The sequence below is a fragment of the Vipera berus genome, assembly GCF_964194415.1.
Source record: "Vipera berus genome assembly, chromosome: 3".
NCBI classification, from domain to species: domain Eukaryota; kingdom Metazoa; phylum Chordata; class Lepidosauria; order Squamata; family Viperidae; genus Vipera; species Vipera berus.
The window spans coordinates 177,426,575-177,445,511 of NC_138204.1; the positions used below are offsets into that span (position 1 = coordinate 177,426,575).

At 40.4% G+C, this 18,937-nt stretch overlaps 1 protein-coding gene across 2 annotated transcripts; it reads right to left on the minus strand.

The window, feature by feature from the left end:
- Positions 1–1,141: 1,141 nt before the first annotated feature.
- LOC308665895 (DGAT1/2-independent enzyme synthesizing storage lipids-like) lies at positions 1,142–18,165 on the minus strand. Of its 2 annotated transcripts, XM_081324238.1 has the most exons (6): positions 16,870–18,165; positions 13,650–13,814; positions 11,364–11,557; positions 2,698–2,758; positions 1,993–2,132; positions 1,142–1,540 (listed from the first exon to the last, which is right to left on the minus strand). In XM_081324238.1, exons 1-6 carry the CDS (start codon positions 17,180–17,182, stop codon positions 1,439–1,441), a joined length of 975 nt encoding a protein of 324 aa, XP_081180364.1. In that variant the 5' UTR covers positions 17,183–18,165; the 3' UTR covers positions 1,142–1,438. The 2 variants fall into 2 exon arrangements, with proteins under 2 accessions (XP_081180364.1, XP_081180365.1); XM_081324239.1 differs by lacking the exon at positions 13,650–13,814.
- Between the last annotated feature and the right edge of the window lie 772 nt (positions 18,166–18,937).

Sequence of the window (18,937 nt, forward strand, 5' to 3'; positions counted from 1 at the left end):
CTATGGAATCAGCTCCCCCCTGAGCTTCGGATGGCCCAAAATCTCCAATCCTTTCGCCGCGGCCTCAAAACACTCCTATTCCACCAGGCTGACCTGGACTGACAGGCATTTTAATTAATTATATTTACAATTTTTAATTTATTTTTAGTTTTTAATTTTAATTTATTGCACAGATGATTTTAATTTTATTGTTATCTTAATTTCTGTACTTATTATATGTTTTGTTGTTAGCCGCCCTGAGTCCTTCGGGAGATAGGGCGGGATATAAACCCCATTAATAAATAAATAAAATAAATAACCAGGGATACGGAGCCCCTCAAATTATCCAGACCTATTAGATAAGGACCTTCGTAGGCTATTATTAACATCCTCAATTGACCCTGAAAGCAAACTGGTAACAAACGCAGCTCACAGGAGAGAGATGTAATGTGTGGAGGAGCTGTAATTCAGTTGCACACATGAATGTGGTGCCACTGCATTTTGCACATGCTGAAGCTGCAGATGCTCTTCAAGGATAGCTCATTTAGAGTATGTGATTAACTGTGATTTTAATATTTATACAAGTAGTCCTCAGATTTAGACTATTCATTCAGCAGCTGTTTGAATTACAATGGCACTGAGCAAATGTAACCTAGGCTTGGTCCGTGAAGTAACAGGCACTGCATCACTTCCATGGTCATATGAGCAAAATTTTGGTGCTTGACAGCCTGTATTTTTTTTATTTTGTTGTTTTGATTTTAATGCCATGCTAGTTGCCTAAAGTAGTGGTCAGCAAACTATGGCTTCAGGGCCAAATCTGAGCTCCTGTGTGTTCCTATATGGTCCAAAAGCAGGGGGTAGGTAGACATAAGATGCCATTTTCACCCTATCCTGCTAAGTCTCTCTTTCTCCTCCTTAATGAATTCATCATTAAATATGAAGTAGCTGCAAGAGTTTTAATGTTTCTTCATTATAGGCTATAGTTGAATCTGATCAAATCAAATTCTGAATCAATTTAAAATATGAATAGAATCTTACATATGAATTTTGAATTAAATCTTGTATGAATTCACACACCTTTCCACTATTAAAAAAGTAGAGAGCCACTGAATCTATTTTTTCAGGGATAAGAAGTTTTCTTTCCCAGTTTTAGGTAGAACAATGTTTATTAAATGATGTAAATACATCAAAAAGGTCGGTCATCATTAAAGATACGGAATTCATGTGAAGAAGTTCAGATCATCAAACCCATATCCCTTTTCTATATGCGAAATATACAACAAATCTCAAATGAAAACAAGCAACAAATAGATATTCCACTTGCATATTTAATATACATATATTAAAATTTAGTGACTGAAGTGAATTGTTTTTTTTTCTAAAAAAAGTCTCAAATCACTAGACAATATATTTCTTGGTGGGGATGAATGGTGTCTACATTTTCACAAGCAGAATGGCATTATTTCTCTGGGTGTTTCTCTAACCGTTGCAATAGTGCCTTTTGTATATTACCCGGTATTTCTTGGTGTTTATCTCTGAGATCTTTCATTGCACTTTTGGTCTGTAAAAGAGTAAAAAATGGGGGGGGGGAAAACTTTTATATTATCTTATTTTCTTCCTCTGGAAAATACGTAAACTACATTCATATTATGCTTTTTAAAAGCCACTGTGAACAATGAAGTGCTGAACTGAACAATATCACATTTGTAACTAGATTTATACTTTAAATTATATTTGCCTTTATTTTTTTAAAAGGCATGATTCCACAAGCAATGAATATAAAGCCAGAGATAATTATTAAGTGTAAACATTATTAAACATAAAAGTATTGTATACTATGATATTTTGAACAGAAAAATTAACAAGATTCACTTATCTTTTCAGAGGTTTGGATACCTGCGATCACAAACTTCCTTTATCGTGGACATAGTGTATAAAGACTCACAAATAATAACGACAAGTATTATAATGACAAGTATTATAATTGATGTTTCTGCAGTTCACTTAAATTACCTTTTCAGCTAATTCTTCAGCTGATATATTTGGATCGTAAGGAATGGGATCACCTATGTATGTGCAAAATTTCACAGGGAATCCACCATATATAGGAACAAGTGGCCATCGTGTACGTTCATACAACCATTTGAATGGCCCTGTGCGCAAATCAAAAATATGGTCATGTTCCAACAACAATAACATGGTTTGGGCTAAACAATATTCAAGGTGCCCTGACTGGAAGGAAACTAAGTCCATGCAGTTATATCTTAATTGTATAGAAATGCATGCCTCAGTCGTTATGCAAAGCAAATGTCAAAGTCCTAATTCTATATAAAATTAGCCATTTTGTCTTGTTAATTTCCATCAGTATAAATATGCAACTAAAATGCAACCAAATTATAGCTAATGTAAATTTGCATTTGTTACACAACTATTGTACACCTGAAAAAATTTAAAGATAACACAACAAAAAGAATCACAGATAAAAAGAAAGAGAAGCAAAGACATAGGAAAACAAAATAAGATAAACCAATTTGATTGAAGTCCAAGGCCAAAAAGAGATGGAGAAATAGATGGATATATGAAAACAAAAACTTTAGAACATTTTTAAATCTAAGATCAACAGTCAAAACACAATTAAATAGTTGAAATCAGCATGATTTTCTTCCATAAAAAATCCCTCAGCACAATGAGTAGATATGCAAGTTGAATTTTTCTTACATATTTTCCCAAGTGTTCTGTATCCTTCTCGTAGATTTTTTGTAAATATAGGAATGACAGGCTGAGAAAGGTGGGAGAAAATTAGCCAGAATTAGGGCAGCATTTCAGCCTCTACAATTTAAAGATCATGCATTAGCATCATACATTGAATAATTAGTACAATAAATATTATCTCCATTCACATAGGAAATTATATCTTCTTCAGTGTTAGATACCTCACTTTTAAAACTGCTTTCTAGTAAAACACATAATATCTAAATCATGGAAAAAAAACCTGAATTTGAGGGATTAATTCAGCTACAACAATATTCAATGTATATGAATGGGATCTTTCCACATTCATTTCTGGAGATTCCTAATGTGATTATTCTAAGCTTTCACTTGAACTATCTTATAGTTTAGCATTCAATATAAATCTGAAATGCGGCAATTCATCAATACAGTTTATGAAAATAAGTCAATTCATAATTCAAGATTTGATGTTGTCTTTTCAATAAACTAAAATTGCAGCTAACAACTTTTTAAAGATAAGGCTATCCTACTTTTTGTTGAAGTGGAACTGAAATATGTTAATCTTATCACTAAGAGTTTTAGCATCATTAATGCAAGAATAAACTTACCTCATCAAAATTTAAATTTAAACACAGCCATCCTTTTGTTTAAAGTATGTGATGGCTATGAAAATTGAAAAAGTTTTTAAAATAATGCTGCAGCTATTTGATATGGAATTTTCATGCAAGATGAAAACTTGCCATATAAATTTTCTTAAATAAATAAATGAGATATTCAATTCATGTGGTAATAAATGTATGCAATAGAATCACCATGCACTTTAACATTACAAGCCTGAAAACAGAATATTTCAGTTATTATAAAACATGAATTTTCCTAAAGACAATTTTTTGTAAATCTCATGGATTTTCAATGGGAAAGAATTATCATCCTATGTGATTATTTTTCCATTTTTGTCTCCTGCCCAGTTGTGTTTTTGTCATTTGGACTTTTGTTTGTTTGTTTCATTTGATTTTATTTGTTCAATTTTTATGGCTGCCCATCTTAGTCAATGAATCTGGTAGCTTACAGCTTATAAAATATATTACAACTAAAAATTTAAACATTTTTTAAAAATAAAAAGCATCCAGTTTAAGATACATAAAAGCAAGGTGTGTAACCTGGTTAGCAATATAGCCAGAAAACCAGGCCCTTAGCACATTCAGCACCTGAGGCTCAGGAACATAGCCAGGTTTTTAAGGCCTTATGAAAGGCTAACAGGGTGGGGACCATTCTGATCTCTGAAGGGAGGATGTTCCACACAGCAGGAGCCATATTTTAGCTGATGGGATCTGCAGCATGCTTGACCTAGTCGGATGGGTAGACTCTTGAAAAAAGACAATTCTCAGGTACCCCAGTCCCAAGCCACGTAGGCTTTACAGGTAACTACAAGAACCCAGAATTGTACCCAGAAACATACTGATAACCAGTACAGCTCACACAGGAGTGGTGTTACATGTGTCGTATATCTGGCACCATTTACTTCCTGCATAACCACATTCTTCATCAGTTGGAGTTTCTGAATGGTCTTCAAGGAAAGCCCCATGTAGAATGTATTAAGGTAGTCTAACCCTGAGGTTACAAGGGTGTGTGAATTGCTGTGAACAAGGCCTCCTGGTCCAGGTATGGCTGTAACTGGTACATCAGTCACAAGTATGAAAAGGCTTCCTACCCACTGCTGCTGCCTGCTCTTTGAGCAGGAGCTGTGAGTCTAGAAGGACCCCACATTACGCACTGGGTCTGTTTGGGGCAGTGCAACCCCATCCTGAACCAGAGATGGAAGAACCGTGACTCAGGGGAGTTTAAATACCCACAGCCACTCCATCTTGCTAGAGTGAGTCAAACCTCGTTTCACCATCCAGTCCCAAACAGCTTTCGGACACTGGGATAGGATATCCAGATCATCACTCAAGAGGCCTGGGGTAGAGATATAAAGCTGGGTGTCATGTGCAAACTGATGATGTCTCACCACAAACCAATGGATCACCTCACCCAGCAGTCTCATGTAAAGATTGAACACACAGAGAGAGAACAGAACCCTGACATACCCCGCAAAGTAGGGGATGTGGGCTAGATCTCTCTCCCTCCATCAACTGACCATGGAGGGAGGAGAACCAGCACAATACAATGCCACCCATTCCTGAGGCCAGCCCACAAGTATACCATGATCAATGGTATCAGGTGCCACTGAGACGTCAAGAAAAGCCAGGATGGATACATTACTTCCATCCTCTCCCAGGAGAGGTCATCTATGTCCATGATCAATGCCACCTCAGGTCCAAACCTTGGACTGAACCACTACTGAAAGGGGTCTAGATAATTTGCTTATTCCAGAGTTTTCTGAAGTCGCCATGCAACCACTCTGTTCACCACTTTCCCTAGAAGTGGAGGTTGGGCATCAGATAGAAACTGTCCAGGCTATTGGGTCAATCAATGGTCCTTCGAGGAGGGGGCACACCAGAGCTGGCAGCATCACTTCATCTCTCAAGGAGAACTTAATTGTTGCCCAAACCCACTCAACACATCCCCTCCTGCAAGGCCTTAATCAGAAGGGGCATGACATACAAGTGGCCAAACTAACAGCTAAGAGAGCCCTGTCTACTTCTTCAGGTTCAACAGGCTGAAACTCTTCATAGATTACCTTGCAAGACATAGTCACCATCACCTCCACAGACTTTGCTTTAAGGCTGGAGTCCAACATAGAGTGAAAGTGACGATTTGCATTACATGTGCAGTATATTCTTCATAGTGACCTTTTAAGTAGACTTTGGTCCTTTTCTCTCCAAAAGAGACCAAGCACCCAGAACAGGACTGCTGGGTAACTATGAGCAGACGCAATAAGGGTGGAGAAGTACTTATGTTTCGCCACCCTTGTTACCATGCAGTAGTCCTTAATAATGGTTCTAGCTCATGTCTGATTGTCTTCACTCCTGTATTTCACCAGCAACATTCTAGGTATCTCTTAGTCCACTTAAGTTCTCTTTATTCCATCATGTACCTTCATGTTGTGTAGTGAGTTCGTTGCACAGGAATGGAGACGAGGCAAGTGAGTTCAGCAATGGTCATGTTTATTTGCTTGCAGGATCTGAACTGAGAATTGGGCTGCAGCCTGCAGCAATTTATAGCCTGGCCCCTACACAGCAGCCAATAGGTTTGAAGCAACCCATTGCTGCCTAAGGGCAGCCAATAGCAGCACTGGAGACAGGGAGTCTGAGTTGCTGGAGAGCTATTTGCTGCTCCAGCTTACCATGTGGTGTTACAAGTGAGCCCAATACATAACACCCCTCCCCTCTTAGAACAGACAACATCATAGCAACAATTAGCAAACAAAACAAGTTACAAGACTTAACATCATAGCAACTATTAACATCAATACAAGATTTAATATCATAGCATCAATTAGCCAGGTTACACAATTTTAACACCAGAATGAATAGGCTTCCATTAACAGCACATTAGACAGTTAACATCATAGCTCCATCATTGTTTCAGTACTGACAACATTATAGTTCTTTTATTTTACAACATAATCAGCTAGATAAGTAGGAGGCTTGCGTGCTCTTGTGGAATGCCTCAGTGTTCCAGTCAATTTCTGGTCTACCAGCTTACCCATCGGGCCAGGCAGACCAGTGTCCCTTGATGTACTTGTGTCAAAGGAATTAGATGCTCTCTGTCTGGCCTGGCCTGGTTGGCTCACCCCAGAGTCAGATTGATCAGCAGAGTTAGCATAGCGGTAATTAAAATCCGGTTGGCTTGCACTGTCAGGGGATCCATGTTGCACTTCTGGACTCCCTTCCTCTATGCCGTTCCTCATTGCTTATGAAGGAAGAGACTTGAAAATCCATGTATGGGCTGGCTTGGCTGCAAGTTTGGGGACTCTGGGAGGGACTTATGACACAGTCCTCGCTTAGTGGCCATTCTGGAAACCATTTTCTGAGTTGATCAATGTGGCGTCTGATGACTTGCCCTCCCTCCAGCCCCACTTCGTAAGAAAGGGGACCAGATGATTTGGTAATTTTACCAGGAACCCACAGATTCCCATGTCCATAGTTTCTAGCCCAGACCCAATCGCCCACTTGCAGCCCCCTTGGGGGTTTTGGTCGAGAGGCTTCTGCTGCCACTCTATCTGGATGCAACCTGTCCAATTTAGTGATCAGTCACCTCCCCCAACGAAGTTCTAAAGGACTTTTGCCTGTAGCAGTGCAGGGCGTAGAATGCTGGCAAAGTAAAAAATCTGCCAGTCTGTGATGCCAGTCCCCTGTAACTATGTGTTTAAGTGATTCCTTCATTGTCCTCACCATATGTTCAGCTTGACCATTAGAGGACGGGTGAAAAGGGGCAGATGTTGTGTGTCTGATGAGGTTTGCTCTTAGGAAGGCCTGAAATTCAGCAGCAGTGAATTGGGCCCCATTGTCTGAAACTAAGATATCTGGCAACCCATGTGTGGCAAAGAGTTTTCTCAGCACCTGGATGGTCCTAACAGTAGTCATGTTTGCAACTGGGATTACTTCAAGCCATTTGGAGTGGCTGTCCACCACTATGAGGAAGAGCTGTCCCTGAAAGGGCCCAGCGTAGTCTATGTGAATTCTAGACCAGGGAGTGTGCGTTTCCTCCCACCTGTGAACTGGGGTGTGTGGCATCTCAGGCCTTGATTGCTGTCATGTATAACAGCCATGTACCAGTGCCTCAATGTCCTTGTCTAGACCAGGCCACCAAAGGTAGCTTCTAGCTAAAGCTTTCATTCTGACAACGCCTGGATGGCCTTCATGTAGTGACTATAAAACTCTATCTCTCAGTGAAGAGGGAATTATAACTCTGTTCCCCCATAGGATGCACCCCTTGTGAGCTGATAGCTTGTGTCTTCTAACAAAGTAACTCTGGAACTCAGAGCCTGGGCTTTTATCTAACCACCCCGTGTGAACCCATGAAAGTACTTTACTAAGTGTTTTATCAGTAGCTGTTTCTGCAGCTATGTCCCCAACGTGGAGGGGAAATTCTGGCAGGTCCTGAATGGACAGAATTCTGGCTGCAGGGGCTGGGTCTGGTTCCGTTAGTGGCAGTGGGAGTCTGCTCAGGCCATCAGCATGGCCCATTTCTTTGCCGGGTTTGTGAACCAGCTTAAATGTGTATGCAGAAAGGAAAATAGACCATCTCAACATTCTTGGGGAAATTATGTGAGGAGTTTGTTTGTCTGTTGTGAAGAGTCCCAACAGTGGTTTGTGGCCTGTGAAGACTGTGAAGTCCCTGCCATGGATTTTTTTTATTCCTGCTACAATGGCTAAGGCCTCTTTGTCAATTTGAGCGTAGTTACACTCAGCAGAGGACAGTGTCCTTGAATAAAATGCAATAGGAACTTGTGTTCCATTCTTTTCTAAATGACTCAAGACTGCCCCCACCCCATAAGGAGATGCATCGCATGCTAAACAGACTGGTTTAGACTCCCTAAAATGAGTTACAGTAGATTTAACTGATAATAGTGCCTTTAGGTCCTGGAAACTTTTCTTGTGAATGCTAGTCCATTTCCATGGAGCTTTCTTATCTAAGAGCCTGTGAAGAGGCTTTGTCAATGCGGCCTTGTTAGGCAGAAACGCATGGTAGAAATTGAGGAGGCCCAAGAATGCTTGTAGCTCTTCTTTGAATTTAGGACTAGGAGCCAATTTAATGGCCTTCACTTTGGATTCAGCAGGGTGAATGCCATTAGCATCAATTCGAAATCCCAGGAATTCCATTGAAGAAACCCCAATGCTACATTTACTCTTTTTTAATTTGAGGCCTGCTTTGCGAAGCCTCTGTAGGACAGCCCTGAGCATGCTGGCTAATACCTTTGTAGATTCTCCAGCAATAAGTACATCATCAAAATAAGGGCAAACACCCTGAATGCCTTTAAGTGTGCGTTTCGTGATTCCCTGGAAAATGCCTGGAGCAACGCTAACACCAAATTGTAAACGCTTTACTTTGAAAGCCACCCTGTGAGTCACGATCGTCTGAGCCACGGCTGTGGCCTCATCAACCGGCAAATGCTGACAGGCCTGTGCCAAATCTAATTTTGCAAAAACAGTGCCCCCTTGCAAAGAAGCTAAAATGTGGTTCACCACTGGGACAGGGTAAGCGTGTTGCTTAAGGGCTTTGTTAATTGTACATTTATAGTCTGCACATATTCTAATTTCTCCGTTGGCCTTAAGTGGTGTGACTATAGGAGTTTCCCACTCCCCACCATCAACTGGTTGTAAAACACCCTGTTCTACAAGCTTGTCTATTTCTGAGTCAATTTTACGTTTGAGGGCAAAAGGGACGCTTCGGGGCTTAACCCTAATGGGGACCACGTTGGGATCTAGCTCGAATGAGATGGGCGGGCCTGTGTATGTTCCTAGGGCTAAATCAAAAACGTCTGCAAAGTCCTCGCAAACTGACATTAGATTCTCAGCTTGTGTCCGGTTGATACCGGTTACTTGAATGCCTAAAGCATCAAACCAATCGAGTCCTATCAGACTCGTTCTATGGCCCCCTACTACTATGACATCCAGGTGCCCATAAAACCCCTTAAATTTTACAGCCAAGATGGCTTCCCCCTTAACTTTGACTTGAGCATTTTGAAAATCAGTTAAAATCATGTCAGAGGGCCTTAGCTTGGCCCATTTTCTGCTGTGACTGCACACGAAATTAAGTGTCCCAGGAAATAATGGAGACAGCAGAGCCTGTGTCCAACTCCATTTTACAGGGGATGCCTTGTAGCTCTACCTGCAGTTTAAATTTTGGTTTGAGGGGGCGTTGGGCCCCGGTGCGGCATACACTTCTGCGGCTTTCACAAAACCCCACACTAAACGGTCCCTGGGCCCCGGTACCTCTCTTGGTCAGATCTTCCGACTGGTGTTTGGGTAGCCGGTCTCTCTGGCGAGCTCTGCAAACTGCTGCAATGTGGCCTGTTTTGCCACAAGCCCTGCACGTGGCTGACCGGAATCTGCAATCAGTGCATTGGTGGGTGCCGTCACAACCTTTACATCTAGGTAAGAGAACTGCCTTGTAAGGTGCCTCTTGCTGTTGCTTGCTGCTGCGGTGCTGTGCATCGGGCTGCTTGTGTAGCTTGTTGACTTCAGGGTCTTCTTCCTCTGAAGATTCCTCTGAGTGTTTGACATCCGCGTGGTGGACTGTTTCTTCATGTTTCGTTGCTTTGGTGGGCTGGACTGTTTGGACTGCACCCCCGGTGGCTTCGTCTGCCATAACTTCGTCCTGGGCTTCCGAGAAGGTTAAATTCGGTCTGGCAAACACTCTTTGTTGGAGCATTCGGTTCTGTAGGCCGCAAACGAGCCAGTCTCGCAGTCGCTCTTCTATGTTGGAAAATTTACACAGGCGTGCGGCCTGCCTCAAGGCCGCGATGTATTCTGACGCTGTCTCACCAAGCTGCTGCATTCGCTGTTCGAAAGTGTAATGCCAAGCAATCACCGACATCTTCGGCTGTAAATGCTCTCCTAGCTTCCTCTTAAGCTCAGTGTAGGAGACTGACTCCAGCGCCGTCGGGGCAAACAGATTTTCGGTCAGGTCGAATGTGGCTGGGCCGCACACACAGAGCAGCGTGGTGGCCTTTAGTCCATCTTCCGTGACCTGGTTTGCCTGGAGGTAGTTTTCTACCTGGGACAAGTAGGATGGCCGTCCCTCTGGATGCTTGACATCGAACTCATGCAGCCTTCCGACCTTCGGCATTCTTCAGGTCTTCTCGGCTGGTTCCTGCATCTTCTGATCCTGCTTCTCCAAGGCCCACTGAGCATGTGGTCGCTAGCGTGTCTGGCTAGCCGACCATAGGGGGGGGAATGCCTTTTCCCGCCAGGTGTGCGCTGCCTCTCCCCCTAGTGAACTTCAGCTCTTTTGGAGAAGCAGGATCCCACCTTCGTCACCAGTGTTGTGTAGTGAGTTCGTTGTGCAGGAATGGAGACAAGGCAAGTGAGTTCAACAATGGTCATGTTTATTTGCTTGCAGGATCTGAACTGAGAATTAGGCTACAGCCTGCAGCAATTTATAGCCTGGCCCCTAGGCGGCAGCCAATAGGTTTGAAGCAACCCATTGCCGCCTTGGGGCAGCCAATAGCAGCACTGGAGACGGGGAGTCTGAGTTGCTGGAGAGCCGTTAGCTGCTCCAGCTTACCACGTGGTGTTACAAGTGAGCCCAATACATAACACTTCAGAAAGACAATCTCTAAAGAAATCCATATGGCTCTCCACCATAAAGATGTTTCATACAACTCCAAAAACTTGGCTGTTTTCTTAGACCTTGGAACAGTTGTGTTTGCTGACCCCATTTTTGTTGTTTCATTTAGTTTCTATTCTCTTTTGGAGCTGTATCATCTGTTTCTGCATTTTTAATGTTCTTTTTAAAGTATAAGTTGCCCAGAATCACAACTATCAAGAAGGCAAAAATTTTCACCCCACAATTCATACAAGTTACCCATAGGTTTGTTTGTTTGGTTGGTTTGGGGGTTTTTTGCAGCAAATATAGATCAATGACTGGAATGATGTAGATGATATGAAAGTGTGAATTAATGATTGCTGGAATAGATTTCTATTTAATCCAATGTCCATTGTAACATTCATTATGTTTTAAATGCATAGTAGAAAGCTACTCACCACTTTTGCATCTCTAGCCACATGAGCAAAGCCTGTGCGTTTACCCCATAGAAAGTCATAGTTCTCATCGCTAAAGAGTGCTTCTCGTGTTCCACCTGGTAAAACTCCCAATAAGTATCCCCTTTTCAGAATTTCAGTGCACTCTGTCCTTCCATTATGTGTAAGGCCTTCCACATTATAAAACAGTTTTATACCTGCACAAGATAACAGCAAAAGCATATTTAGAATATATACAGTATTATACCTAGAAAACTTCTACACACTTAAATAAAAGTATTCCTCCCTTGAGTTCACTTTTGTATACCATATATAAAATTAAATCCTGTGAACCGCACAAAGAAACAAGTATTATATACATAAATTTATAAGTTTTTTAAATAATTATCAAGGAACACAGCTGCCTTGTTGTGCTTCTGGATGAACATGCAAATTCTTCATACAATATGGATAAAATATAATTTTTATCTGAAATACTACTAAATATAGTTTTCTAACAAAAACCCAAACTTCAATGTATTATTTGGATGCTATATAGAGCCATGGAGATGGCCTTGAAAAAAAATATTCATAAATCAATGCGGAAACAAGGGCACATATATTCCTTAAATCCTGGAAAAGGAAGTAATATTAAGAGGCTCAGTCTGGCTTGCCCCTGTAGACAGGTGGAAAGACTCTGTTACTATAGTCTAAGGTAAAAGTAAAGGTTCCCCCACACATGCGTGCTAGTCGTTTCCGACTCTAGGGGCCGGTGCTCATCTCCGTTTCAAAGCCAAAGAGCCAGCGCTTGTCTGAGGATGTCTCCGTGGTCATGTGGCCGGCATGACTAGACGCCAAAGGCGCACGGAACGCTGTTACCTTCCCACCATAGTGGTCCCTATTTTTCTACTTGCATTTTTACGTGCTTTTGAACTGCTAGGTTGGCAGAAGCTGGGACGAGTAACAGGCGCTCACTCTGTTATGCGGCACTCAGGATTCAACCTACCAAACTGCTGACCTTCTGATCGACAAGCTCAGCGTCCTAACCCACTTAAAAAGTTCTAGTCTTCCTGTGGGGTTGGTTTCCTAGTTTGGTCCATTTCATAAGGCTGACAGATCCAAACATAATTTACAAGTAAATTGTGATTAAAATGAAGGGAGCTGATATTTTAAATGTATACTCAGCAACACATTTAATAGAACATAATGACTTTTATATTCAGACAGGATACAAATATTAAACAGGTTTGGCAGGGCTTATATTACCTTGCTGACTGTAAAATGTATGAAACTGGAATAGTACTGCTAGTACTGTACATGGGAAAAGGCAGTGACAGTTTGCACAGACTAACATCATTCATTATACCTTTGTTGTGGATGGCCTGGTGAGAGCCAATTTGGTCGAGAGGTTAAGGCACCAGGCTAGAAACCAGGAAACCATAGTCCTTAACCATGAAAGCCAGCTGGGTGACTTTGAGCCAGTCACTGTCTCTCAGTCCAGCCCACCTCACAAGGTTGTTGTTATGGGGAAAATAGGAGGAAGATGTGTTGGACATATTCACTGCCTTGAGTTATTTGTAAAAAAATAATAAAGGTGGGATAGTAATAAATAAATTTACCCATTACTGCCACACAACCTTCACCTTGCCTTACTGAATTGAGATTTTATACAGTAACTAACAGAAGGTAAAAAAATCACTGTCAATATTTTTTTGTGACAGAGCAGGATATTCATTTCTAGTAAAGACTAGCTCTTCAGTCAAAGTGTTGATACAAAGTGATACAAAAATCAGACAAATTTGCAAAAGATTTTCCCCCCAATAGATGAGGAATAAAAAAAAATCTGGACAAAATCAACAGGGGAAAACCCTTTTATTTTTAGGAAGCATTTTGTTAGATAATATTTGAATGAGCAGAATAGTATAAGAGTAAAATTATACATGTTTCGAAGATTTAATCATTTAAAATAAAGATTTTTTTCTGATTATTTAGGCAAAGAGAAACAGAAGACTTCTTTTCAATAGTTTGCTTGGACATTTTTCATTTTCAAATGACCAAGAAACATTGTTTTATCTAAGTTGCCTTAGATAAGATGCTAGTAATAGTGGAACAGACCTAAGCTGGCTCAGGTAACAAAGACTGTATTTTTCAGTAACTATCAAAATGTCAAAAGATACATTTGCTTGATAATTCAAGAAACCAGATAAGCTTGAATTTTAGAGGAACTATGTACTTTTTAAAAATAATTTGTAATTATGTCTGTGTTAAAGGTTTGCAATGCAGTGTTTGTGCACAGATAATATATTTTACCTGGTATTTTGGAAAAATGGTAATCAACCACTGTGCGGCAAAATCTGCCTGTTCTTAAATATAATCTAGATACAAAGTAGAAATAGTCCAGAGGAAAGGCTCCATGATAAGATACGATAAGCCCTGGTCCTTCTGGTATATTATCCATCCCATGTATCTCATAACCTGTTTAAAGGATAAAATATAAGAGTTTCAGTATTGCTTTAATACAATTAAGATTAGCATGGAATCTAGAAGAAACTGCAGTCAATATAAGCACAGTTGTTGAGATCAAAAACTGACTTGAAGCTACATTCTTTGCTATAATCCTCTTCAGTATTTATACTGTCAAAATACCAAAAATTGTGGAACTGATAGATTTCAGCCTCATCACCTATTTCCAATTTGATGAACAAATATAGAAACAGACTAGAGGATTAAACCCATCTCAGGATTCACAGTACAGAAAGTAGTGCAACTTCTAGAAGTAATAGTCCTCTCAGAGATACCATCCAAAATATGGATCTCTTATGTGGGTGATACATGTGTCATTCTGGAACAGAGATGAAATGATAGAAGGTGTTGAAGCCACAGGAACCTTGGGAGGAAGTGATCATGCAATATTGGAATTCAACATTATGGAAGCACAAGCAATAGAATACAGCCAAACTAGAGTTTTGGACTTTAAGAGAGCTAATTTCAATAAACTTAGAGAGAGCTTGGGAAGGATTCCATGGATGAGAATCCTCAAGGGGAAAACAACTCAAGAAGCTTGGGAAATTTTGAAAAGTGAGATAATAAAAGCCCAGTCTAGCACAATACCAACAAAGAGGAAAAATAACAGCTCTCAAAAGAAACCAGCATGGCTGCATAAAGAACTCTCTGATAAATTGAAAGATAAAAAGGACAAGTATAAAAAGTGGAAAGAGGGGCACATAACTAAGTCAGAATATCAGCAAATAGCCCGAGCCTGCAAAGACAAAGTGAGAAAAGCTAAGGCTCAAAATGAACTAACGTTTGTGACCAAAGTCAAAAATAACAAAAAAAAGCTTCTTTCAACATGTAAAAAACAAGAAAAAAGTGAAGGAAATGATTGGTCCATTAGTGGGTGAAAGTGGCAAGAAGGTGACAAGCAACAGGGAGAAAGCAGAACTCTTTAACTCATTTTTTGCATCTGTCTTTACACAAAGGGATAAAACAGACCAACCTATCAAAAATAGTGCCATAAAAACAGAATAAAAACACAATTTAAGATAGGCAAGTAAATGGTAAGTGCGCACCTGTCCAGCCTAGACAAGTTCAAATCACCAGGCCCAGATAGATTACACCCCAACGTTCTCAAGGAACTGGCGGATGTGATCTCAGAACCACTGAACTATATTTTTCAAAGATCCTGGAGCACTGGGGAACTACCAGAGGACTGGAAAAGAGCTGATGTAGTTCCCATCTTCAAAAAAGGGGGAAAATGGATCCAGGAAATTACAGACCTATCAGCCTGACCTCAATACCTGGGAAGATTCTGGAAAAGATAATTAAACAACAAATCTGCGAGCATCTAGAGGCAAACAAAATCATTACTAAAAGCCAACATGGGTTTGTCAAAAACAGATCATGCCAGACAAATCTTATTGCATTCTTTGACCAAGTGACAAAATGAGTGGAGCAGAGGAATGCTGTGGATATAATTTACTTGGACTTCAGTAAGGCATTTGATAAAGTAGATCACAACCTACAAAGAAGAGGGAGTCAAGCTATTCTCCAAAGCACCTGAAAGCAGGACAAGAAGCAACGGATGGAAACTAGTCAAGGAGAGAAGCAACCTAGAACTAAGGAGAAACTTCCTGACAGTTAGAACAATTAACCAGTGGAACAACCTGCCTCCAGAGGTGGTGAATGCTCCAACACTGGAGGTTTTTAAGAAGAGACTGGACAGCCATTTGTCTGAAATGGTATAAGGTTTCCTGCCTGAGCAGGGGGTTGGACTAGATGACCTCCAAGGTCCCTTCCAACTTAATAATAATAATAATAATAATAATAATAATAATAATAATAATAATAATAATAATAATAATATTCATAGTATTCAAAAATTTAATAAGCATTGGTTAGCTCTATTTTTTATTTTTTGCAAATTTCTATTCCAGCCATTCAAATTATTTTGGGAAGTATATATTTTTTAATATCACTTCATTACACAGAATCATTATTGTTAATAAATAATTAAATAGCACATTTCAAATTCCCATAGAAATCAACCAAACATTAAAATAAAACAACAGCAAAACATATAGTAATACACAATAGCTATGTGCCAAATGAAGTATTTATAAGTTAGAACACCATAAGCAAATATTCCCATATTTGGAATAGCACTAACAGTGTGAAAGGAAAAAAGTGACTTTGAATTAAGTTAGTGCCAATCCACAAAGTAGTTTGTTACTACTTACTAGCGTCTCCTTAAGTCAAATGCATTGTTTCCTGGATCTGCACAATTATCTGTGATCACAGGAAAAGATGCACCTTCTCTGAGGAAACTCCAACTGTTATGCATACCTTTTCCAAAACTTCAGATACGAAGCAATACAGTCTCTTGACCTCTTTTAGAAATATACACTCATTTGTAGCCAAAGAGCCTTCAGTAAATCATTACGAGTTCATTTTTTTTCAGGCCAAAGACAGCATTGGCCTTTAAAAGACATGCCAAGGATCTGCACAATGAAGAGTTCTCACCCAGAGCAAAACCTAAATTTGATATTATCTACACATCTTAGAAAGATAAGAAAGGAGTTTCAGTTGTTTCTATGCAGCACTCTTCACTAAAAATAAGAAAAGTACTGATCAGTTTTAGCACATAGTGGTATGAGTCAACCAAAACAATTTTACCCCAAGCATGTTCATGCTATTCTAATAAGATAGGGTTTCTAATCTATTTTTTGCAAGCCAACATCCTACTGCCTGCATTCTTCCAATAAGTTACATGCAGTGCAATTTTTATTCTTTCTTACTACTTTCTTTTGCTCTGCAAAATAACATTTATCACCAAGAGGATTACATTAGTTAGATATTCTACATTAAATCCCCACACATTAAACAATGCAACTTGATGACATTTATGGAGCGTTCTGAAGATCACGATTGCTGCATATTCTCCTCCTGTGCCATTTAAGGAATATTATAAACCACTGTGGTATTGTCAACAAAGCCACATCAATGTGCAGATCAAGGAGGAGATTAAACTTACCATGCCACACAGTACTATATACATCCCAAAGGTGAGCCACAGCCCTCCGTCCATTGTCCCATGACTGACTGAGGTAATCTTCCTTTAAATTAACCTTTCTCTTGTAAATATGCAAGAGAAAATTAGAAAGATAAATAAAACCAAGAATTATTACAACAGGGGAAAAAAGAAGTAGGAACAGTACTAACATCCAGAAAAAGTATGCTGAGTAGTCCGTGAAACTGTTTATGATTTTATTTGGAGAAATATTGATGCTGTTCAGTAGTTCCATGACCCAGGTCAGATTGCCTTGCCCAACAGAAAATGAATTCATATTAGTTCTCTTCTGTTTAAAATTAAAAAAGCAATGTGCTGGAAAAACAGCTTCTTAACATTGGCCCTGGATGCAGACAATTGTTAAGTAGCTATCATTGTTGCAATAAGGATCAGCCTATTTCCATATTCTGAAGATTGTCCACATTCAACAATTTTGTCAAGGGAGACCACTAACTGCAAAAAAAGGTATATTTAACTCAGAAGCGGGTCATGCTGTGTGCCTTTCAGATGTACTGTATATAAACTCCCATAATCCCCAACCAGGATGCCTTTTCATTCTAGGCAGAAACTCGTTCAAGGCAATTTTGACAGAGAAAATCATAGGCATACAACATAAATAAAACCTGCAAGACTCCACAGATTGAAAGTTTCTGCCGGAACTGGAAACAGAGCAATGAAAGACTTGAGAGGAAGAGAAGGAAGGGGGCTTCCTTAAAAGCTACAATTATGGAGTCAGCCCTTTCCGAAGCCTTTTTTTCCTGATGAAACTAATTCATCGGATCACAAAGAGCCCAAGCACCAGTGGGGGAGCGTTCCCTGGGCCTTTGCACTCATCAAGAGCTGCTTCTCCATTCCCAGGGAGAGGCGTCATTTATCCACTGGTTCTGACCGCGACGTTTCGGCTCTTCAACCCTCGGGCTCTCCCTGCTACCAGCGTTAAAGATGCCGGCCGAGCAACCTTTGGGAACCGCGCCCTCGCTCGGGATCACTTGAATCTCGGCGCTCCATCCAAGGACTCTAAGCACAGCATCAGGGGGGTTCTGACAGCATCCCGGGCGAGAACGAATCTGGGCGACAGCGATGGCCCCGGCTCGGTTCGACCCAAAGGCGTTCGATGGAAGAGCAAACGGGGAAATCGCGCAGAAACCTGTAACACCGAGAAGCCGCAATGCAGTATGAAGTTGCGCATCGTGCAGATGTAAAAGGAGGAGAAGACCTTCGGCAGCGTCTTTCTTTTCAGGACTACGAAACGCACCCGAAACTGCGGAGGATTTGGCTTTTTCTTGCCTTTTTCTGGGCTGGACCATTTCAGGCTGCGGACGATCAGACACGCTGCAGACACACGTCTTGAAATTCAGAAATATAATCAAGAGTCGTCATTCTGTTTTGTTTTTAATTTAAAAAGATTATCTGTAGAGATATGGAGATTTTCAGCGGGAAAGCTGAAAGCAGAGAAAAATAAAACCCCTATCTACAATCTGTTGTGGTACGTTCCATCTGAAGTCCGAGCCCCTCGCGCGAAAAATCTCGCGTGGTCAAAGGTTTTAAATCGTCTTAACCTGGAAGCGATTTGCTAAGGTTGAGAAACACCTTATGTATACTGTACATACAGTACATTAAATTGTATCTTAATTGTAGCAGGGCACTTTAAAATTAATAGAGGCCAAAGAACTTTTATTAATTTCTTGGAGAATATATTTTACAAGTAAAAGAATTGTAAATATTTCACTGTGCATCATGGAATGCAGTCTCAGCTCTGTTCAAAATGTAAACTACATTGAATACAAAAATACCTTCGGATTAAAAACACATCAAATACATAACTAAACACAATAGGTAAAGGTAAATGTTCCCCTGCATGTGCGTGCTAGTCGTTTCCAACTCTAGGGGCCAGTGCTCAACTCTGTTTCAAAGCCAAAGAGCCAGCGCTTGTCCGAGGACGTCTCCATGGTCATGTGGCCGGCATGACTAGACGCCAAAGGCGCACAGAACACTGTTACCTTCCCACCATAGTGGTCCCTATTTTTCTACT